The 24,433-nt window shown below is 43.7% G+C and overlaps 1 protein-coding gene across 4 annotated transcripts in view; it reads right to left on the bottom strand.

Annotated features, from left to right (window-relative positions):
* The window catches only part of DOCK11 (dedicator of cytokinesis 11), a 421,093-nt gene that overhangs the window by 276,614 nt on the left and 120,046 nt on the right, over positions 1 to 24,433 (bottom strand). For all 4 annotated transcript variants that reach the window (XM_069746935.1, XM_069746933.1, XM_069746934.1 and 1 more), the window contains exons 20-26: positions 24,199 to 24,322; positions 18,817 to 18,938; positions 17,062 to 17,145; positions 7,997 to 8,086; positions 5,710 to 5,828; positions 2,028 to 2,097; positions 622 to 747 (exon numbers count right to left, since the gene is read on the bottom strand). In XM_069746935.1, the coding sequence (XP_069603036.1) occupies positions 622 to 747; positions 2,028 to 2,097; positions 5,710 to 5,828; positions 7,997 to 8,086; positions 17,062 to 17,145; positions 18,817 to 18,938; positions 24,199 to 24,322 (735 nt within the window). The remainder of the gene's footprint in view (positions 1 to 621; positions 748 to 2,027; positions 2,098 to 5,709; positions 5,829 to 7,996; positions 8,087 to 17,061; positions 17,146 to 18,816; positions 18,939 to 24,198; positions 24,323 to 24,433) is intronic.

Here is a 24,433-nt window from a genome sequence, read left to right as displayed (position 1 = left end):
AGTAGACTTGAAATTTTTTTTTAGGGATTAACTTCTACCTTGACTCACTGATGACCCACAAACTATTGACAATTAGAGCCTAAAAATCAGTATGGAAATGTGCATGTGTGAACATTGGTGTAAATGTTAAAATAATAAACCAATGAAAATAACTCATAGGCTATGTCCCCACGGTCAGTCATGGTCAGTAATCATCAGTGCTTTGGACGCAGCACATGTCTGCTCCCTCCAAAGCGCTGCCGGATTTTCAACACAGGAGATTCCGCATGTGTTTATTGAATCGTTCTGAATCACCTTGTCCAATACATTGGACTGATGATATTTATCTTGCGTCTCCACAAGATAAATAAACATGATGCAGTCTGGAAAGACGCGGCGCATGTCCGTCTCAGCAGGGAAGCCGCGGGCGCCAGTCCACGCATAGTGGAGATGGGATTTCTTGAAATCCCATCTACTATGCTGTAACATCTGGACGCTGTGGGTTGGACGTTGCGGATGTACGCAGCGTCCAACCCGCAGTATTTGCTGACCGTAGGAACATACCCATACAAGAGCGAGAGAAACGTTTGTAAATGGCAGCCGCACACTGACATAATGTAGAGAAAACACAGGTCACATTACCTTAAGTAACTTATTTATTGCCAAGAAATCAGCTGACTGCTTTAGAACAGTAATCATTGTAGTTGCCAAAATCTCATGGAGCGTCTTGCTTTGGGATGAAGACAGCTTCTGTGTTTTAAAGACATACTGCAAAAAATAAATAACAATGATCAGTAACGAAAAACAGCAAAGACAGAAGCAAACGTTTATATTCATAAATCGTAGTGCAACTAATCAAGGTTACATGCTAAAGGGAATGTCTCATATATTAGTCATAAGTTATAGTTTGTCATTCCTTATATTTTATTGAGGATAAGCTAAAGAATCATGCAACATTTCTGATATTTAAATGATCACTTTTGTTTAAAAAAAACTGCATAAATTAATAGTTCAAGTAAATAAAATAAACTTTTTAATATAACTTAGAAGATAATTCGGCTTCTTCCTATACTTAAAAGCCACTTGTTCTCCTTCCTCTTGTCTCATCATTTACTAAAAAAAAAGTACTAAAATCCGTTTTGATTTAAGCAAGATGGACTGCCAGATCACTGCGGTATCAGGTCACAGACCCTATCCAAGTATGGAGAGTAGGGAAAGGCACTGATACAGATTCTGCAGCAACTTCATGCAAGTAATTTATCTGACTTCAGTGCTGGATTCACAGCTACATTGATTAGTTCTGCTGAATAAAGTCCTCCATGCTACTACTTCATCTGTCTGTGTGCTACACAGAGAAAATAGAGCAGGAATCATCTTTGTATGATGGGTATATGAGATCTCATAGCAGCTAATCTCCACCCACCAGCTCAGAGTGAACTAAAAATTAGAGATGGAGTATGCATAGGGGAAAGCTGGTGAAAAATGCAGGATAAAAATGATATGACTCTCAGAAATAGTGTTATTCCTCATGTACACACATAACAGCTTATTCTGATAAGTCAGCTGAAATTACAGGCATACTTTAAAATGGTAGAGTCACCTCACAGATAAGGGTTAGATATTTTAAGGAGCCATATTGTCAGCTTTGTTCTTCAGCATAAGGGGGTGGGGGAAGTTGCAGCTTCTTTGCTTTGCTCTGCAGTAATTATGGGCTCTGGTAACTTGCAGGGGGACGCTATTTGCGAAATTACAGGTCTTTCTTGGCCAGCTTGAAGGAGGACCCCATTTGTCAGAATGTAGACTGTTCTACAACATATGTTTTAGTGAAGTTGTCCTCCTCGTGTCTGCAATATCTGTTTAGGAACTGATCCAAGTTAATTGGAGAGGTCCTCTTTTTGTCCTTCAGCCATGGTGAATGAAGGCTTGAGAGTCCTAGCCATGAACAACATGCAGGGTATGTTTGCTCACTCTTTTGCTCAGCTACATTTCCTTGAATTTTTCTTTAACTTTCTCAAAGCGTGGAGGACTATACTTAAGGCTTATCTTACCTTTATAAAAGACCGAAGGTAGTGATCTAAACCTTCTTCATGGCACTTGGACACAATATGGAGAAGCACCCTTCAATGAAAACATGAATTTAATTATATGAAATAGAAAAAATTCAGCACACAGCCTACTTACTTATATATTATATATGGTTATATATTGTTAACTTCAATGGACACATGAAAGAAGCCAATGCTTCAATATGAAAGTGGTTCTGCTGGTGCGAAAATCCACGGATGAGGCTTCTCTGAGGCAGCATTTATCATGGTCTGCCTATATATGAACTTTAAAAGGTCTTCCCATTTCCAAGATCCTATCCCAATATGTGGTAGGTATTATAATAATAATAATAATAATAATAATAATAATAGCAAATACCTCCAATTAGAAATGTAGTATAGTTTTTCTGATTCACTATGTCTCTTTCTTCATGTGCAGGCATTGCAAGACCTTAGGTATCCATGGATACGACCACTATCAACTAGCTAACTGTAACTATATCAGTGGTGGTAACCATGGATACCTAAGGTCCTACAATGCCTGCACATAAGGAAAGAGACATAGGAAACTAGAAAAATTCAGTATTTGTATAATAATGAATATGTTCCATATTTGGTCAGTTTTTTTCCATCAGTATTTGTAAGCCAAAACCAGGAGTGGTTGATAAATACAGAAGTGGTGACGTGTTTGTATTATACTTTTCCTCTAATTGTTCCACTCCTGCCTTTGGCTACAAATACTGATGGAAAATACTGACCAAATACTGAACTCTGATCAGAGTATGATCACAGTGTGATCAGATTCTCTCGGATGAGGAGAAGATGGAGAAAAAAACTGCTCCATCTTTTCCATTCTGTCAGTCCAGAAATCAGACACGGCTCAGATGTAATCTGAATGCAGTCCAATGTTTTCCACGCTCCCTTTGACTTCCATGGCCGAGTGCGCTCCAAATATTGGTTCAAACTCGGGCATGCTGAGTTTTTTCCTTGGACAGACTCTATCTGTGGGAGAGATCGGACATGTGCACTGCCTCACTGAATAACATTGGGATGAGTGGCATTCATCAAAACGACGGACAGCACTCGTCCGATAATTACGGTCGTGTTCACGATCCCAAAGACTGATGTAAGGAATGGGATCCAGCACACACAGCAATTATTTGATATACAATCTCAACATGTATTCATTGAACAAATTATAAAGAGGAATTAGCCCAAATATAATAGGCACAATAATAATGCACCTTACAAGGAACCTGTCAGTTGTTTCATGATGCCCGAACTACGGCTGCATAATTCACTCTGGTCTTTCACAGAAAATGTAGTTTAACCCCTTAGTGACCGAGCCAAATTTTTGAAATCTGACCAGTGTCACTTTATGTGGTAATAACTCTGCAACGCTTCAACAAATCCCAGTGATTTTGAGATTGTTTTTTCGTGACACATTATACTTTATGATAATGGTAAATTTTGTTCAACATTTTTTGTGTTTATTTATAAAAAATATCAAAAATTTGAGAAAAATGTTAAAAAATTAGCAATTTTCTAAATTTGAATGATTATCCCTTTAATCCAGATAGTCATACAACAGCAAACCATTAATAAATAACATTTCCCACATGACTGCTTTACATCAGCACCATTTGTAAAATGTTATTTTATTTTGTTAGCATTTTAGTAGGTTTAAAAATGTAGCAGCAATTTTTCATTTTTTCAAAGAAATTTACAAAATTTATTTTTTTAGGGACTTATCCATGTTTGAAGTGACTTTAGGGGTCCCATATATTGGGAAACCCACAAACGTGATACCATTTTAAAAACAGCACCCCTAAACATATTGAAAACTGCTGTCAGGTAGTTTATTAACCCTTCAGGTGCTTTACAGGAATTAATGCAAAGTGGTATGACAGAAATGAAAATGTGCATTTTTACCACCTAAATGCCTCTAACTTCTGAACAGATTACTACAGCCGTCAGACTCTAAGGTCGCTATTTGGTCATGAATTGCCATCGCAAACATCAGGACCACACAATCATGATCTGAGGGCACCAATTGGGATAAAGAGGAAGCCCCCACACTCTGTTAACCATTTATAATGATGTAGTCACTATTGACAGCAGCATCTAAGGGGTTAAACAGATTTAGATGGTGCAAATACTGATCGTAGCTGGTACAGCAAGTTGTCAGCTATAGTGTACAACCGACAGATGCTGGATTGTCATCTGTATGGGGAGGCTATTCTCTTATATCTCAGGTCAGTTAAAAGACGTATTGGCGGTCATTAGGGGGTTAAAGATCCAGCTGGAGTGTATATGTAGAAATTAAACTGGTCTAGCGCTCCTCTGAACAGCTTTTCCCAGCACTGATAAAGTTAATTGACAGGTCTCTTCCGAAGTACACACATAGGAGACCTGTCAGTCACTTGGAGCAGCACTGGGAGAAGCCGGCCGGACTAGCGTCGTCCATGCCTATCTTCCCCAGCAGGGTCTTAAAAATATATTTTCTATTAAACACCAGATGGAATTGTGCAGCCCTGGATTTTTGGCAGAATGAAACAATTGACAGGTTCCCTTTACGCTTAGGTTCCCTAACTTGATGGCTTCTAATACTATTAGGAAACTTTTACTACAGACAATGGTATATTTCAAAGCCATAAAGAACTGGGATTAAAAGAAAAAAAAGAACACAAGGAGCCATAGTGGTTATATGGAATCTGATAAAACAAAATGACTGTTAAGACCTGGGATGCACAGTTCCGGTCATCAAGGGCCACTGACAGGTCATGTTGTCAGGATTTCCTTAGCATTGCACACAGTAAAGGAATTACCTGTGCAGGTGATTAAATTATCACCTGTGCAATCCTAAGGAAATCCTGAAAACATGCACTGTTGGTGGCCCTTGAGGACCGGAGTTGTGCACCCCTGGTTTAGACCAAGCACAGGCACTCGGTGCTCCCTCTGCATGGCTGAGCAGTTCAGTCCACCGTCTCACCTACATGTTTATCATCTATCTCTGCATCTCTCTGGCACCTGTAAGCAATCATTAAAGAGGGCGAAGGAGACAGACAGAAAACAAGAAGGTAGGAAGCTCCACTGAACTTCTTGTCCATGCCCAGGATGCAAGGAGCACCTGGCTTGGGTTGAACAGTTGATTTGTGCTTACAGACTCCATCTGAGGGTGCAGTGAGTTGGCCGTAATACTCACACGAGGACCAAATCGCCATCCTTGGACTGGCTGTCGTCTCTCCTGACCCGAGAGTGACATCTGCATAGCAACACATACTGTCACGCTCAGGTCAGGAGAGCGGGCTGCCAGTCCGAGGATTGCAATGCGATCCTCACGTGAGTATTACATCCATCTGTCTGTGCGCTCAGTGTCCAATACTTTTTTCATATACATTATTTTACAATAGCGTGGTATGACAAAGAACACTATTGAAAGTTATGGCCCATGTCTAAAAATGCACTGAATGACATGCAATCAGACTCCCTTACAATATGGATTACATTGACCTATAAGGGAGGGAATCAGGACTATTATGTTGCAAGGAAATTACAAGATACATCCAGGGTGCAACACACTTAAGCTTCCACTAGACGGCGGACTTAGCGCACTTAACAGATATCCTGACATAAGCTCTAATTTCAGGCATGTCTACAATTACCATATGGAAAGTACACTTACAAAGAACAATTTAAAGCTACTTCATCTTCATTGGAAAGCGATGTCAAAACTTGAAAAAGCTGCATGAGAGTTACAGGTAAGAACTGTACCATTACGTGGACCTCCATGGCATGCAAACACTGCAGGGAAAGAAGACCCATCAATGGTGTAATACACACAAGCTTCCACTAGACGGCAGATATGCTCCGTTTGACAGATGTATAGTTACGGTAAATTAAATGCTGTATACTTTCGGAACTTTTTCGAGACAAAAATTTGGCACTCACAAAACCAAGTCCATAAACTAACATTTCTGGTTACTGATGTGTTAAAAAAGTTAAAAAAAAGCCTAAAAAGCGTACATAAATATTTGTTCTATTACTTAGCGGTTGTGTATAAAACAAAGACTCAAAGAACACAAATTCCCTTTGTCATACTCCAGCACCTCAGACCTAGCACTAGAAATTACAGAGAGTTGCGGATTTGCATTTTGTGCAGTTTTTCTGTGGATTTCACCTGCGTTTTAACACCTGCAGATTCCAATTAGGGAAGAGGTGTAAAATGCTGCGGAATCCGCACAAAGAATTGACATGCTGCGGAAAATTCATTTTCTGCAGCATGTGCACAGCGGATTTGGATTTCCACAGGTTAACATGCTACTGTAAAACTCATAGAAAACTGCTGCAGATCCGCAGCGTCAAAAACGCCAAATTTGCAACGTGTGTACATACCCTAACATTTCACTTTTGCAAGGAAAAAAAACCTCTACATTGGGATACCATTGCAATTGCTTACGGTACTTTAAAAGCACAGGGGCTGTAAAAATGACAAGGGAGTTTAAAGACAACTTACAATTCCCTAGTCATCACATTTTTAATGACTGCAGAACACAGGCTACTGTAAAAAGTTTTTTTACAGCATGACACCTGTTTGATCCCTGCCCTTTAGGTCAATGTGACAGGGATTAAGTGTGGTTAAATAAGTGTCCACCATGATGGTAGAGTGGAAAGCTGAACATCCCATCCTAGTGGAAAGATCTATTACTTTGGAAAACGTATTTCAGAAGTCTTTAACACTTTCAAGTCTGATCACCTGCAATGCAATTTTACCGCTTACGTCAGCCTCGATAAGCGACAGTACGTTGGGCTAAAATGCGCCTAATTTATTAAAAGTATCAAAAGGCTGAACGTCACTTCCGAACAAAATACAAGTGTGAACAGGTGCTTACTAAGAGTGGCCATCTCCATACATAACTAGCATTATAAAGTAGCACTCCAGCATGTAAGTATGAAATGTATGAAATTGGAATAAACATTATTGCTCTAAATAATAAGAAAAAATGGAGATACTTAGCACATAATTTGGCCAATTCATGCATGCCCAGCAAACAATGAGAATGCGGTTTTAATCACAACAGGATCCTTCCTACCCATATATATGTAGGCTATCTGCCCAGGAGAGGAAACACATTAGGATAGGTCCTCAGCAAAAGAAGATTGTCTTGTCGTTGGCTGCTGGGCATGTATGAACTGGCCAAATTATTTGCTAAGTATCTTTGTTTTTTCCTATGCTATCCATATTTCATGTTTACATGCTATAGCGCCATAGAGTGCAACTTTATTTGTTAATTTATTAAAAGTTTCATGCCTCCTAATAAATCTGGTGCATCACTGGCTGTCCATGTGCTAAAAAGTGAAATCTATGCATGTTATGAGCAGACGTAGATTTGTGCTATAATTTATGCCAATTCTGTATGTAAATACAAATCTATATTAATAGTAAGTTTGTATGTTCTCCCCGTGTTTCTGTGGGTTTCCTCTCACACTCTACAGACTGACGGGGAATTCACATTGTGATCCCCAATGGGGAGAGTGATGATGAGGTCTGTACACCGCTGCAGAACATGATGCCGCTATATAACAAACGTAAATAAATAAATATAACCCACTCATTTCTCTTAATACTTCAAAAGTGACCAAAGAAGTAAAAAGTTGCTAATTTTGCACAAATGTGGTATAAGTTCAAATTTGTCACATTTCTACACCAGGGAACAGGGGTAAAGAGTTTAATAAATTATCCACCCCAGTGTCTGTGGAGGAATAAGCTGAGTGTAAGATATTCCTTCCATTGAAGGGACTTTAAGTCTGTGAACTAGTGATGAATGAATCAAAGCCTTACTATATATATACTCCAGCGCTCACTGCGGCTCTACCAATAAAAGCTGTGACGGCAGCTGTAAACACTTTGTGGCAGGAAGCATTCGCTCTGGGAAAAAGTGGTGTAAGAGGACAGAAAAAGCAATTTGTACCTTTAAATATTTCACAAGTTCCCCGGGAACATCTTTAGAGCTGGATGAGATTTTCTGGCAGTACTCGAAGAAATTGTACAGATGTAAATCCTAAAAGCAGATAATGCGTCAGTTACAGACCATTAATAATGCAAAAAAAAAAAAAGTGACTACAACGATTAACACTTTTATATTACTAGAGGAAACATTACCAGGGGGACTAGATACGGGGGGAACAGAGGATGCAGCTACATGCTGGCCCTAATGCCCTGCTACCATGAGAAAAGACACCATAACATAAATCAGACATAGCAGCAGCGGCGCACGGTAACAGATTGTGTATTGGGATCCATTAGCTTAAAGCTATGAAAATAGGAAATTAATATTTTTATTAAATGGGGTTTTCCTGGAAAAAAAATATTAATAAAAACTAGTAAATTAGATAACTTATTTATATAGTCGTAATGAAGATGTGGAATTAATGGCGCTATATAAGTGAGTAAAATAAATAAATAAAATATCTAATATTAAAAGGGTTGTCCACTTCTGGACAGCCAAAGTGGCCATATTAAAAATAAAAAGGAGATTTTTGTGTACTTACCGTAAAATCTCTTTTTCTTAGCCTCTAATTGGGGGACACAGGACCATGGGTGTTATGCTACTGTCCACTAGGAGGCGACACTATGCATAATCTGAAAAAGATTAACTGTGGCTCCTCCTCTGCAGTATACACCCCTGGACGGCGTCAGCCTTCTCAAGTTTTTTGCAAAAGCAGTAGGAGGAATGTAACATGAATAACATAGGCATGCCTATAAGAAGGCCACTATGTACGAGCTCAAAGAACAATATGAGAACTCAACAGTAACAACGGCCCGAAAGGGCAACAGGGTGGGAGCTGTGTCCCCCAATTAGAGGCTAAGAGAAAGAGATTTTACGGTGAGTACACAAAAATCTCCTTTACTCTGTCGCCTCATTGGGGGACATAGGACCATGGGACGTCCCAAAGCAGTCCCTGGGTGGGAAGCAATGGACGAATATTGTGCAGACAGGCCGCTACACTTGGGGCACCGCAGCCTGCAGAACACACCTACCCAGGCTCGCGTCCGCTGAGGACTGGGTATGAACCTTGTAGTGTTTAGTAAATGTGTATAGGCTAGTCCAAGTGGCCGACTTACACACTTGTTGTGCTGAAGCCTGGTGCCAAATGGCCCAGGAGGCCCCTACTGCCCGTGTAGAGTGTGCCGTAATACCGGCTGGAAGAGGAGAATTCTTAAGGCGGTAGGCGTCTTGTATGGTGGATCTGATCCACCTGGCAAGGGTAGCTTTGGAAGCTGGCAGACCCTTGCGGCCGCCTTCCAGAAGAAGAAAAGAGAATCAGACCTCCGGAAGAACGTAGTCCTAGACACATATACAGTGGGGCAAAAAAGTATTTAGTCAGTCAGCAATAGTGCAAGTTCCACCACTTAAAAAGATGAGAGGCGTCTGTAATTTACATCATAGGTAGACCTCAACTATGGGAGACAAAATGAGAAAAAAAAATCCAGAAAATCACATTGTCTGTTTTTTTAACATTTTATTTGCATATTATGGTGGAAAATAAGTATTTGGTCAGAAACAAAATTTCATCTCAATACTTTGTAATATATCCTTTGTTGGCAATGACAGAGGTCAAACGTTTTCTGTAAGTCTTCACAAGGTTGCCATACACTGTTGTTGGTATGTTGGCCCATTCCTCCATGCAGATCTCCTCTAGAGCAGTGATGTTTTTGGCTTTTTGCTTGGCAACACGGACTTTCAACTCCCTCCAAAGGTTTTCTATAGGGTTGAAATCTGGAGACTGGCTAGGCCACTCCAGGACCTTGAAATGCTTCTTACGAAGCCACTCCTTCGTTGCCCTGGCGGTGTGCTTTGGATCATTGTCATGTTGAAAGACCCAGCCACGTTTCATCTTCAATGCCCTTGCTGATGGAAGGAGGTTTGCACTCAAAATCTCACGATACATGGCCCCATTCATTCTTTCATGTACCCGGATCAGTCGTCCTGGCCCCTTTGCAGAGAAACAGCCCCAAAGCATGATGTTTCCACCACCATGCTTTGCAGTAGGTATGGTGTTTGATGGATGCTACTCAGTATTCTTTTTCCTCCAAACACGACAAGTTGTGTTTCTACCAAACAGTTCCAGTTTGGTTTCATCAGACCATAGGACATTCTCCCAAAACTCCTCTGGATCATCCAAATGCTCTCTAGCAAACTTCAGACGGGCCCGGACATGTACTGGCTTAAGCAGTGGGACACGTCTGGCACTGCAGGATCTGAGTCCATGGTGGCGTAGTGTGTTACTTATGGTAGGCCTTGTTACATTGGTCCCAGCTCTCTGCAGTTCATTCACTAGGTCCCCCCGCGTGGTTCTGGGATTTTTGCTCACCGTTCTTGTGATCATTCTGACCCCACGGGGTGGGATTTTGCGTGGAGCCCCAGATCGAGGGAGATTATCAGTGGTCTTGTATGTCTTCCATTTTCTAATTATTGCTCCCACTGTTGATTTCTTCACTCCAAGCTGGTTGGCTATTGCAGATTCAGTCTTCCCAGCCTGGTGCAGGGCTACAATTTTGTTTCTGGTGTCCTTTCACAGCTCTTTGGTCTTCACCATAGTGGAGTTTGGAGTCAGACTGTTTGAGGGTGTGCACAGGTGTCTTTTTATGCTGATAACAAGTTTAAACAGGTGCCATTACTACAGGTAATGAGTGGAGGAAAGAGGAGACTCTTAAAGAAGAAGTTACAGGTCTGTGAGAGCCAGAAATCTTGATTGTTTGTTTCTGACCAAATACTTATTTTTCACCATAATATGCAAATAAAATGTTAAAAAAACAGACAATGTGATTTTCTGGATTTTTTTTTCTCAGTTTGTCTCCCATAGTTGAGGTCTACGTATGATGTAAATTACAGACGCCTCTCATCTTTTTAAATGGTGGAACTTGCACTATTGCTGACTGACTAAATACTTTTTTGCCCCACTGTATACGCAATGCCCTGACAAGGTCAAGCGTATGCAGAGCCTTCTGGATGGCACCGTACGGAAAAGTACCTTGTCCTGGTGAAAACCCAGGAAGGGCAGTCTGCAGGAGAGTGCTGTCAGTTCAGATACCCTGCGTAGCGAGGTGATTGCCACCAGGAAAAACCACCTTCTGGGATAGAAGGCAGAGCGGGACCTCCTTAAGGGGTTTGAAGGGTGGTTCCTGCAATGCTGTCAGGACCAGGTTGAGGTCCCACGTTTCTAGTGGTCGTCTGTAGGGGGGAACCAATCGGGAAACCCCCTGAAAAAAAGTCCTTACCTGCGGCTTGGTAGCAATGCGCCTTTGAAAAAGCACTGAGAGGGCTGACACCTGGCTCTTAAGCGAGCCCAGGGACAGCCTGGCCTCCAGACCAGATTGGAGAAAACCAAGTACTTTGGGTAAGGAATAAGGGAGTGGAGTCTGGCCACGAGATTCGCACCAGGTAAAGAAAGCTTTCCAGGTACGGTAATAGATCTTGGCAGAGGCTGGCTTCCGTGCCCCGATCATAGTTCCAATGACGTCCGTCGAGAGCCCTGTCTGGGTTAGAACCTAGGTTTCAAGGGCCACGCCGTCAAATTGAGAGCCCCTGAGTTCTGGTGGTAGAACGGGCCTTGTGATAGAAGATCCGGGCAGTCGGGGAGGTGCCAGGTGGCGTCTGCTGAAAGTTGTACGACGTCAGCGTACTATGTACGCCTGGGCCAGACCGATGCGATTAAGATGGTTGGAACTCCATCTTGCTTGATTTTCCTCACCACTCTGGATAACAGTGGGAGAGGTGGAAAAATGTACAGAAGCTGGAACTGGGTCCAGTCCTGAACCAGAGCGTCTGCTCCGAGCGACCGCGGATCGTGTGTTCTAGCCATGAAGTTGGAGACCTTGTCATTGAAGTGGGATGCTATTAGGTCCACATCTGGGGTCCCCCAGCGATGTCAGATCTGGCGAAAAATTTTGGTATGGAGAGACCACTGTCCCGAATCTATTACTTGTCGTCTGAGGAAGACTGCTTCCCAGTTGTCCACATCCGGAATGTGGACTGCCGAGAGAACCGAGCCTGTGTCCTCCACCTAGTGGAGGATGTTCGACATTTCTCGCATCGCCTGGGTACTGCGGGTCCCCCCTTGGTGATTCACATATGCCACAGTCGTGGCATTGCCCGATTGTATTCTGATGTGAGAGGCTGCCAGTAAGTGATGGAAGGCCCTCAATGCCAGGAGGGTGGCACGAATTTCCAGGATGTTGATGGGCATGGTCGCTTCCACTGGGGACCACTTGCCCTGTGCCCTGTGTTGTAGGTGCACTGCACCCCAACCCGTCAGGCTTGCATCGGTGGTCAGAACCTTCCATTGACCTGTGAGAAAGGATTTCACCTTTGCTAGCAAGGTTGGCTTGAGCAACCAGTGCAGGGACCCCCTGGTTGACGACATTAGCTGGAATTCCCTGTCGATAGGAAACAGGATTCCTGTCCCAGGACTTGAGAATGGCTAGTTGGAGAGGCCTGAGGTGAAACTGGGCCAAATGGGACCACTTCTATTGCTGCCCCCATCCTGTCAGGGACTCTCATGGCAAACCGGAGAGATCGGAGGGGTTTGAGGAGGAGGATGCGAACTCCTAGGCAGAGAGCCAGTGCCTTGTCCCTGGGAAAGGGCACTAGACCCCTGGAGGTGTTGTCTAGCATTCCCAGGAAGGTCAGAGACTGACTCAGGGTTGGTGATGACCTTTGTAGGTTGATCAACCAGCCCATGCGACTCAGAGTGTCGTTTGTGATTGAGACGCTGAGTTCGCAGTCATTGAAGGTAGGAGCCTTGATGAGTAGATCGTCCGGGTATGGAACGACTACTATGCCTCTGGAGTGCAGGACGTCCATGGTGGCTGCCATGACCTTGGTAAACACTCTGGGAGCCGTAGCGAGTCCGAACGGAAAAGCCATGAACTGGTAGTGGAACTGGATTGCGAACCTGAGAAACCTCTGATAGGCAGGTGCAATCGGTATATGCAGGTATGCGTCTTGTATGTCTATGGAGGCAAGATATTCTCCCTTCTCTATGGACGCAATGATGGACCGAAGAGACTCCATGCGGAAGTGACGGACCCGTACATATTTGTTGAGTTGTTTTAGGTCCAATATGGGCCGCACGCATCCTCCTTTCTTGGGGACTACGAATAGATTGGAGTAGAACCCTCGGAAGCGCTCGGCCTTGGGGACCGGTACTATGACTCCTGCTTGAAGAAGCGAGGAAACCGCTTGGTGGAAGGCACGAGCCTTGGCTGACGATTTTGGGGGGGGGGGGGGGGCGAGAGGAAGAATCGGTTCGTGGGTTGGAAGTTGAACGCTATCTTGTATCCGGAAGACACTAGTTCCCCGATCCACCTGTCTTCAGTAGTAGGCATCCAGACTTGCTGAAAGGAAGTCTTCTGGGGTCCATGAGTCATGAGGAAGAAAAAGTCTGAGGTTTTCCTCCTTTGGGCTTTGACTGGCCTGCTTTTAATGGCCAGGTCTTGTCCGACATTTGCGTCGACCGTGAGTTGTCCCTGTGTGGGGAACGGTTGCGTGCTGGACGCGAGACGGACCAGCCCGAGGAATTCCGAAAGGATCGGAATCGGGTTTGTTACACTTTTTGTAACTGCGTATAGGTTTCAGTTGAGGGAGAGAAGTACTCTTACCCCCAGTGGCGTTGGATATCATTGTGTCCAACCTTTCACCGAAAAAGGTCACCCACTGAGATACGGGAGGTGCGTGAGGGACTTCTTTGAGGCTGTGTCCGCTTTCCATTCCGCAGCCAGAGGATACACCGAGTCGTGATGGCGTTTGATGCTATCCCCGCTACGCCCCTTGCTGAATCCAGAGCTGCATGAAGCATGTAATCTGCTACAACTGCTATTTGAACTGCTTGGTCCGACAGCTCGGAAGCAGATGCTTGGAGGCCAGCTTGTAAATTTTTGGCCCAAGCCAGGATGGCCTTGGCAGCCCAAACTGAAGCGAATGCGGGAGCCAGGGGGGCCCCTGCCGCCTCGAAAAATTGAACGAGCCATGCGTTCTACCTGCCGGTCTGCTGCGTCCCTGAGGGTTGAGCTATCTGGCAGTGAAAAGAGGGTCTGTGCTGCTAGTCTAGAGACTGGGGGGTCCACTTTGGGTGGATCTGTCCATTCCTTGGTGTGGGAAAAGGTACTTTGCCTCCAGATATTTGCGATTAGCGAATTTTTTCTCAGGCTGTGAGAGCTGCTTTTTAAGGATCGCTTTAAACTCTGGGTGGTTAGAGAAAACCTTAGGCGGCTTCAGAGGTCCTTCAAAGAAGATCTTGGGGCCTCTGGTGGCAGATTAGAAATGTCCAGCACCCGATGGATGGAAGAGATTATTTCCTCGAATAGCGCTGTATTGCTATGGGGGATTGGGATCAGAGACCCCTCCGTTTCCTTGTCTGAGTCGGAGTCACAGATGCCTTCCGAATCCTGTGTATCATTGAGGCGTCCCCTGCTGGGTGAGCTGGGGAGGAAGCCTTCACTGGTCGGTGATTGCGGAGATCTGCATTGTCTGCCCCTGGAAGGGGACGGTCTAGATGACCTGGAACTACGGTGTCTCTCCCTAGAAGGGGATGACCGTGCTATAGGATGACGCAGATGGACTTGACCTATGGGTCCACTTGCATCCTGACCTAGACGTGGATGTGCCAGGTCGTTCTGTTCCTGAGTCAAGCTCTCCCTTTGCTTGGTAACGGTCATAGCCGAGGCATGACGCTGCAGAGACTGAAGCAATGTGGAGGTTTGTTATCTATAGACTGCGTCATAGATTGCGACCTCTGAGTGACCCATTCCGGCGTGACATTAGACACCGAGGCATTGGCAGGGGCTTCTTGAGGCTCTGACGCAGTAGTCTGGATGCAGTCCTGGCAGTGCTGCCACTGGGGAAAGCGGTCCTCCAGGCTGTGCAGAATGCATAATAGCAGTCCTGCCTGGTTCTCCTGGACCTTGAGCCCGGCATAGTGCACAGAGTGCAGAAGGGCTGGCTGCAGGGGACCTTACAGGGGTAGCTATGTAAAGAACCCTATAGGGGAACCTTATAGGGAATATGGATTCACAGCCGAGTAAAACAACCCAGCTGTGATCTTACTCCACCAGTTTGCCCCTAGGTCCAGCGCCGAAGATCCACAGTCCTGTGCCCCCCGGAGACTGGCTGGCCTGGTCCTGCTGACCGGGAGATGCAGGGTTAATCCTTGCTGCAGTAGAAATGGCAGCCAAGGAAAAGAGGCAGGGGGAGAAGGGGCGGAGAGCAGAAAAAAAGGCGGCAAAGCTGTGTAAAAAAAGCACCCTTTCTGTCTCGATCCACCCCCTCTATGACACTGTAGAGTGTCATATTTGTCATCCGGGGGGCAGGCCGGGGGGCGGAGAGGAGGCGGCGGCTTCAACTACGCCGAAGCCGGGGCCTAAATTAGATGCCTGATGCCCAGAAAGGCTCCAGGCCGGCGCGGAAGTCTGGGGGGGGGGGGCGGATCTGAACCGGACTCCCCCCGGATTTAAAGGTAGGATAGCGGTGGGGCTATAAGCGGAAAGGGGGGCCTGTCCCCCTGAGGCAGTGTAGAGCTGGTGCTGCCGCAGAGACAGGGGCGCAGGGAGCCCTGTGTCTGTATGTGCCATGCCTGCCTGCACTCCCCCCGGCCCTGACAGGAGCCCGCAGCTGGGCTGGGGTCCCTGGATGCAGGCGCAGTGTGCTGGCCCATTGCTTGGATCTGCAGAGTGCTGCCTGTACAGGCCCTACCTGAGGCGTCTCAACCTAATGCCCACAGAGGGGGATTAGGGAGGGTGCTGCTATGACCTTCAGGGGGCTTTATCCTCCCCTCAACCTCAACCCATAAACCAAAGGAATTGGGGAAGGAGGGGGTCTCGACTTCGAACCAGCACCCGAGGAACTGGAGAAGGAGCGACATGGGGAATAGCCATCTCTACTTCAACCGGGCACCCCATAATAGGGGGCCGAGGAAGGAGCCATGATGGGAGTCTCACAGGAGACCCACTTTTCTTTATCTGTAATCCGTCGGAAAAAAACGGAGTAAAAAATCTTAGGTGTGCCTCCTATGCGATACTAAGCAAAAACTGGAGAAGGCTGACGCCGTCCAGGGGTGTATACTGCAGAGGAGGAGCCACAGTTAATCTTTTTCAGAGTATGCATAGTGTCGCCTCCTAGTGGACAGCAGCATAACACCCATGGTCCTGTGTCCCCCAATGAGGCGACAGAGTAAAAGCCACGATTACCTTCTGTATTGAAACTGCTCCTCCAATGCAGGCGCTGACTCTCTTGGTGGTCACTTGACATTGTTAGGACATTTGACCACTGCAGCCAATCAGTGAACGCTGATCGACTGCAGCCTGTCAATATACCGTCACATATACAGACATATATGGATATTAATATTGGATCTTTAATGCATTTTGGATGAAGCATGTGTGCTAACGTTCTCACCCAAATAATGCAGAGTGCCTTGGTCAAAGAATCTTTCTGCAGAGCGGCAACACAGCACTCAGAGAGTGGAACCAAATACACATTTATCAATATACTGTAGTTGTTTAGACACCTGGCATATCGTAGCCGCTCCGTCCTAGATCCCGGCTGTTTGGCATCCGGTCCTGTGTTTTCTATGTCAGCATATCAGCGGGGCAGTGTATGGAGATGCCCAGCTGGCTGCTTATACCAATTGCCAAGCCAGCCCCCTTCTCCAATGTATAGACAAGGAAAGGGGGCTGGCTTGGAAATTAAAGGAAGCAGTGAGGTAATTAATACAACTACGGTATATTATTAAACTTTTTAACTAACTATTTACAACTAATCACTAGCCAATTCAATGCTAGAGTAAAATCTTAGTATATAAATTTAGGGTCAATTATGGGATTGGATAATGGAGAAATTTCAAACCTAATAAACCATTTTTTGCAACATTCAAATTTAGTAAATATTTCATATGAAATAAAAGACGATCGCAGACTTAGAGGAAAAGTACCGTATATTACACTGATTACAAATGGGGCTCACAAGGATACACTTACTTGGGTGTACACAGTGGATTCCAGATGACTCCCGATTCTGAATAGTGGTTTTGCTCCATCCACCCATTTGATATCACTGCTGCTCTATAAATGCACAAAAATTGCCATGAGTACTACTATATTTATCGATCTATCAATTGTTATAAGACCTATATATTGTCCTATCTGAAAATAATGTAGATATTATCTAATATATCATTCTAACTATTTATCTAATATATATCTATTGTTTTAATTCTTATAAATTGTTGTAATATCTATTGATTAATATGTACCGTTAATACTCGAGTATAAGCCGACCCGAGTATAAGCAGAGACCACTAATTTTGCCACAAAAAACTGGAAAAACTTAATGACTCGAGTATAAGCCTAGGGGGGAAATGCAGCAGCTCTTGGTAAATTTCAAAAATAAAAATAGATACCAATAAAAGTAAATTTAATTGAGACATCAGTAGGTTAAGTGTTTTTGAATATCCATATTGAATCAGGAGCCCCATATAATGCTCCATAAAGTTCATCATGGGCCCCATAAGATACTCCATACAAATACGCCCCATATAATGCTCCATAAAGTTTATAATGGGCCCTATAAGATGCTCCATACAAAAATATGCCCCATATAATGCTGCACAAAGGTTGATTATGGCCCCATAAGATGCTCCATAGAAACATTTTCCCCATACAATGCTGCATAAAGGTTGATTATGGCCCCATAAGATGCTTGATACAAAAATAACGCCATATAATGCTGCATTAAGGTTGATTATGGCCCCATAAGATGCTCCATAGAAAGATTTGCCCCATAGAATGCTGCGTTAAGGTTGATTATGGCTCCATAAGATGCTCCATAGAGATATTTGCCCCATATGCTGCGATTTAAAAAAAAAATTACATACTCACCTCTTGACCTGAGCAGGCGGGGACACCAGCACTTGTGATATTCATGTGTCCCCGTTCCACCGCCACGCGCTTCGTCTTCCGTCTCTCTGCAGTGACTGTTCAGGCAGAGGGGCGGAACGCACACTAAACACGTCATCGCGCCCTCTGACCTGAACGTCACAACCAGAGGATGCCGAAGATGGAGCGGCGCGCGACGGTGGAATGGGGACAGGTGAATATCACATGGCTCACCTCCCATTATACTCACCCTCCCGGCGCGGTCCCTGCTTCTCCGATGCGATGGCGCCAGCAGCTTGTTCCTATGTCCAGTGGTCACTGGTACCGCTCATCAAAGTAATGAATATGCGGCTCCACCCCTATGGGTCCATATTCATTACTTTAATGAGCGGTACCACGTGACCGCTGAACACAGAAAGAGCTGCGTGCGCCGGAGAAGCAGGGACATGCAGAGACGCGCCGGGAGCAGGTGAGTATGATGGACAGCTGCCGCTCCTATCAACACCCCCCCCCCCCCCCCGGCCCCCTGGGACAATTACTCGAGTATAAGCCGAGAGGGGCACTTTCAGCCTAAAAAAATGGGCTGAAAATCTCGGCTTATACTCGGGTATATACGGTATGCATTATATAATATGTAATATAATCTATTATCTATCTAATGTACCTATCATTCTAATATCTGTCTAATGTACTGTATATGTATCAGTCAAATATTTATAAATTGATTTAATACCTATGCATTGGCCTAATATGTATGTATGTAGCTATCTATGGTCTAATATATCTATCAAACTAATATCTATTTATTATCTATCTCTCTCATATTTATCTATCTATTTATCGATGCATCTCTTTTACCTTTTTGGTGTCCGTCTCAGACTGACCCAGATACCCAGAGGGAAGGCTGGCAGAGACTGACAGTTGTTGGTCATATGTTATAATTCTGCCTTCCTTCAATAAGCGGATCCAGCTGTAACCAACTGAAAATGATTAAAAATATAAAATATGAATCAATTAATAATACAGATGTAAGGAAAGGATCCTTAACCCTGCTGTTCTGTTCGGTCTGGGGAGACCTATTTTGAACTTTGGTATTTTTTGGGGTGTTCAAGATGCGGTTCTGAAACTTGTGGTTGATTGACTTAAATGAGGATGGGTCGGTCGGCCACGGGTTTCAGAGCCGCATCTTGAATATTTTAAAGAATATTGAAGTTCAAGGTCGATCATTTTTGACCAACAGAACAGCAGGGTTAAATGGAATCTGTCAGCAGGTTTTTGCAATGTTATCTGGGAGCAGCATGATGTATGAGACTGATTACAGCGATGTGTCACTTGCTTACAAGCTTGCAGTACTTTCAATACAATCAGTGTTTTAAGAGCTGGACAGTATCACTTCAGGACTAGGTGTCACGTGCAAGGCAGTCCAGCTAATCTGCCTAACCCCACTCCCACTACTGATTGGCAGCTTGCCGACAGTGTACACAGGAAGCTGCCAATCAGCGGTGTGGGTGGGGTTATACAGAGCTCAGCATTCATAGCACTGCTACAATTAGTTGAATAAAGGGGCCATGGCACTAAAGGATAAGCCATCAATATATCAACATCCTAGAACATTAAAAACATAGCACTAACATGGGACATTTTGTTACACGCATTTCTATTTTTTTTCTCCCATAACATAATGCATCAGGTTTTGATTTAAAAAAAGCACTCTGCAATTTAAGGCTTTAGGGATTCAGTTTTGGTGCAGTTTTTGTGGCTAGAAATTAAAAGTGTGGCTATTTGACATTTTTCTTGAATCTACACTTGGATGTGACAAAAGGCTGACCCTAGAACTGAATGTACTAATCCGGCTGTATGCTCTGCTGGGGCTCACTGAATTAATGAGGGAGCGATGAGGCTCACCTAACCAGAACGATTTCTATTTTTTCACATGGCTAAAGCAAAGGGCAACTTCCAGTGTGATGCCAGATCTGAAGGACGTAAGAGCATCTTCAACAGAAACCCATAGTTGCAGGGAGTTCCCAGCCATACTATAACAGAGTGTGGGGGGAGATGTGGCAACTCTTAAAGGGAATCTGTCACCAGATTTTTGCTAACCCGTGTCATAGAACAGAGAACTGAATGCGGGGCTCTGTGTAACCCTGCCCACTGCTCTGATTGACAGCTTTCTTTGGCAGCTTTCTGCCTATGCACAACGTACAATCAGTGGCGGGATTTGGCTATATATATATATAAAGCTGAATGTGTGTATGTGTGTATGTATGTGTGTATGTCCGGGATTGGCATCTGCACCATCGCAGCTACAGCCACAAAATTTTGCACAGTCACACGTTTGGACCCCGAGAGCATCACAGGCTATGTTTTGAGGTGAAATTTTAAACCCGCGCGTTCCAATTCACCAAACAATTTTGCCCCTATCTACATAATGGGGAAAAAGTGAAAGGAAAAGTATTGGAGGCAAATTGACAGCTGCCAGATGTGAACAAGGGGGACTTAAAGAGTGAGAGCGATGGCAGCAAAGAGTATATACCGTACAGCTGCTAAGGTGGGGCCCCGACATGGGATACTCAACACACGGGGATATGAACACACACACAAAATGCGCCACACACTACCACGTGCTTGAACACATATACCACCCTCAGCACACATTTCACCACACATACACCAACCTCGCCACGTAAAAGTCGAAACACAAAAGTCGTCGCGCAAAACTCGCCACATGCAAAACTAGGCTCACGCAAAACTCGCCACACGTGCAAAACTCATCTCATGGAAAACTCGCCACACGCAAAACTTGCACACGCGGTAAAATTGCCACATGCGCGAAAGTTGCCTCACACAAAACTTGCACATGCTCAAAACGCACCACACATGAAACTCGCCACGCGCAAAACTCGCCATGCGCAAAACTTGCTGCACACAACTTGCTACACTAACCTGTCACATGCAACTCGACACACAAAAAGTTGCTACACGCATGTCGCCACACAAAACTCATCTCACAAAAGTCGCTACATGCATGTCGTCACATGCAACTCAACACACACAACTTGACACATGAAACTCGCTCTAAAACACACACAAGTCTGGTATTATCCTTCAAAAATAAAAATCTGATTAATAAGCAGACAAACTACAAGAGCAACAAATGTACCATATAGGAAATACGGCAGCTGTCAGTCACATGACCTGTCTATTATGTGTATGTGTGAGCTAATTTATACTGCCAGGGGGGAGGGCTTCCTGTTGGCTGGGGATTTATCAGGCTGCCAATTTAGCTTACAAATACTGAGGTAACAATACTGACCAAATAACGTGCGAACGCGGTCTAATACAGGAGGAGATGACACACAGATATATACTATATACAGGAGGAGATGACACACAGATATATACTATATACAGGGGAGATGACACCCAGGTATATACTATATACAGGAGGAGATGACACACAGGTATATACTATATACAGGAGGAGATGACACACAGGTATATACTATATACAGGAGCAGATGACTTACAGGTATATACTATATACAGGAGCAGATGACTTACAGGTATATACTATATACAGGAGCAGATGACTTACAGGTATATACTATATACAGGAGGAGATGACACACAGATACATACTATATACAGGAGGAGATGACACACACGTATATACTATATACAGGGGAGATGACACACATGTATATACTATATACAGGGGAGATGACACACAGGTATATACTATATACAGGAGGACATGACATACAGGTATATACTATATACAGGAGGACATGACACACAGTTATATACTATATACAGGAGGAGATGACATACAGGTATATACTATATACAGGAGGAGATGACAACCTGGTATATACTATATACAGGGGAGATGACATACAGGTACATACTATATACAGGGGCGATGACACACAGGTATATAATATATACAGTGGAGATGACACACAGGTATATACTATATACAGGAGGAGATGACAACCTGGTATATACTATATACAGGGGAGATGACACCCAGGTATATACTATATACAGGAGGAGATGACACACAGGTATATACTATATACAGGAGCAGATGACACACAGGTATATACTATATACAGGAGCAGATGACTTACAGGTATATACTATATACAGGAGCAGATGACTTACAGGTATATACTATATACAGGAGGAGATGACACACAGATACATACTATATACAGGAGGAGATGACACACACGTATATACTATATACAGGGGAGATGACACACATGTATATACTATATACAGGGGAGATGACACACAGGTATATACTATATACAGGAGGACATGACATACAGGTATATACTATATACAGGAGGACATGACACACAGTTATATACTATATACAGGAGGAGATGACATACAGGTACATACTATATCCAGGGGCGATGACACACAGGTATATACTGTATACAGTGGAGATGACACACAGGTATATACTATATACAGGAGGAGATGACATACAGGTATATACTATATACAGAAGCAGATGATACACAGGTATATACTATATACAGGAGGAGATGACTTACAGGTACATACTATATACAGGAGGAGATGACATACAGGTATATACTATATAAAAGAGGAGATGACACATAGGTATATAGAGGAGGAGATGACATACAGCAGGTGTATACTATATACAGGGGAGATGACATACAGGTATATACTATATATAGGAGTTGACATATAGGTATATACTATATATAGGAGGAGATGACATACAGGTATATAGTATATACAGAAGAGATGACATATAGGTATATAATATATACAGGAGGAGATGACACATGGGTATATACAATATACAGGAGGAGATGACATACAGCTGGTATATACTATTTACAGGGGAGATGACATACAGATATATACTATATACAAGAGAAGACATACAGGTGTATACTATATATAAGGGAGATGACAAACAGGTATATACTGAGGTGAAAATGAGGGGTGTGAGGTGAAAATGAAAAGGTGTGAGTGCAAAATGAGAGGAGTGAGGGAAAATAGTGGAGTGATCGGAAAATGACAGATGTGAGGTCGAAATGACAAATGTTAGGGGGGAATGAGAGGAGTGAGGGGGAAAATAAGAGGAGTGAGGGGCAAAATGAGAGGTGTAAGGGAGAAAATGAGAGGTGTAAGGGAGAAAATGAGAGGCATGATGGGAAAATAAGAGACGTGAGGTGCTATAACTAACCACAGATATTTACTATGCCCAGGCAACGCCGGGCTCTTCAGCTAATATACTTATATTCTTGACAATAGGTCAACTAGTCCTCTAATAAAATCTCAGTGATTTTATCAAAATTACAGCAAGCAGCCTTTTCAGTGATACATTATGGAAATAAAGATCTCTGACAGCACAATATGTTGCTCTCAAGTTAGGTGGCAAAAACCTGGTGACAGATTCACTTTCAGACAGCTTCCATAGACAGTCTTGGCACTAGCCATTTCACCTAGCAAGTCCCAGACAATGCTTCAGTATTCAACCTTTCATTGCTATACTGGCCTTTCCTGCTGGGGCTCCTGGATTGCATCCACCAAGTAGATGCTGGCTGGTGGAGCAAATTTGCAGAGTTTAGTAACTGGTTTGCGGTCCGTTCCTGCCCTATACAGTATATTGCATGAGTAATACACAGTAATGCTCCCTGCCTGCCTTGCTGGCTGGAGTAATAGAGAATAGGGCAGCACGGTGGCGCAGTGATTAGCACCACAGCTTGTAGCGCTGGAGTCCTGGGTTCAAAACCCACTAAGGACAACATCTGCAAAGAGTTTGTATGTTCTCTCCGTATTTGCATGAGTTTCCTCCGGGTACTCCGGTTTCCTCCCACATTCAAAAGACATACTGATAGGGAATTTAGATTGTGAGCCCCAACGGGGACAGCGATGATAATGTGTGCAACCTGTAAAGCACTGCGGAATATGTTAGCGCTATATAAAAAAAAAAAGGGAATATATTGATCTTCTAGCTGGGTGGCATGTGCGCCAACAGAGGAGCAGCATAAAACAATTTGGGCGGCGAACACTTAACACTTTTTTCTTCCTTCAGGAAAATGCCAACAGTTCAGTCCGTCTGATAATCAGAAATAGATGGACTTCCAACATTGAAATTCCCCTGATAAACTAGTTTCACGGGAGACATAATACTAAGTACAGTAGTCAGAAATAAGCTATAGCTATAAAATATTTGTCTTTTACCTGGTGTTTCAGCGCTGTCATGTTTCTTACTGCTTCCCTTTGAATTGATGTCACAGCTTACGTGAAAAAAAGTGAACAACAAATGGTGCTTCTGGTGGAGATGTAAAGGGAGCTCTATTTTTATCTGGGAAAAAAATAATATCTGGTTGATGGCATATTTATTTTTTTCTTTAAGACAAAGATTCAAATTCCCTTTTTGAACATTGACATTTCCGGCAAAGGAGTTTACAACCTT

This window comes from Ranitomeya imitator, chromosome 2, assembly GCF_032444005.1.
Source record: "Ranitomeya imitator isolate aRanImi1 chromosome 2, aRanImi1.pri, whole genome shotgun sequence".
Classification (NCBI taxonomy): domain Eukaryota; kingdom Metazoa; phylum Chordata; class Amphibia; order Anura; family Dendrobatidae; genus Ranitomeya; species Ranitomeya imitator.
This window is presented reverse-complemented; position numbering and strand designations above follow the sequence as displayed.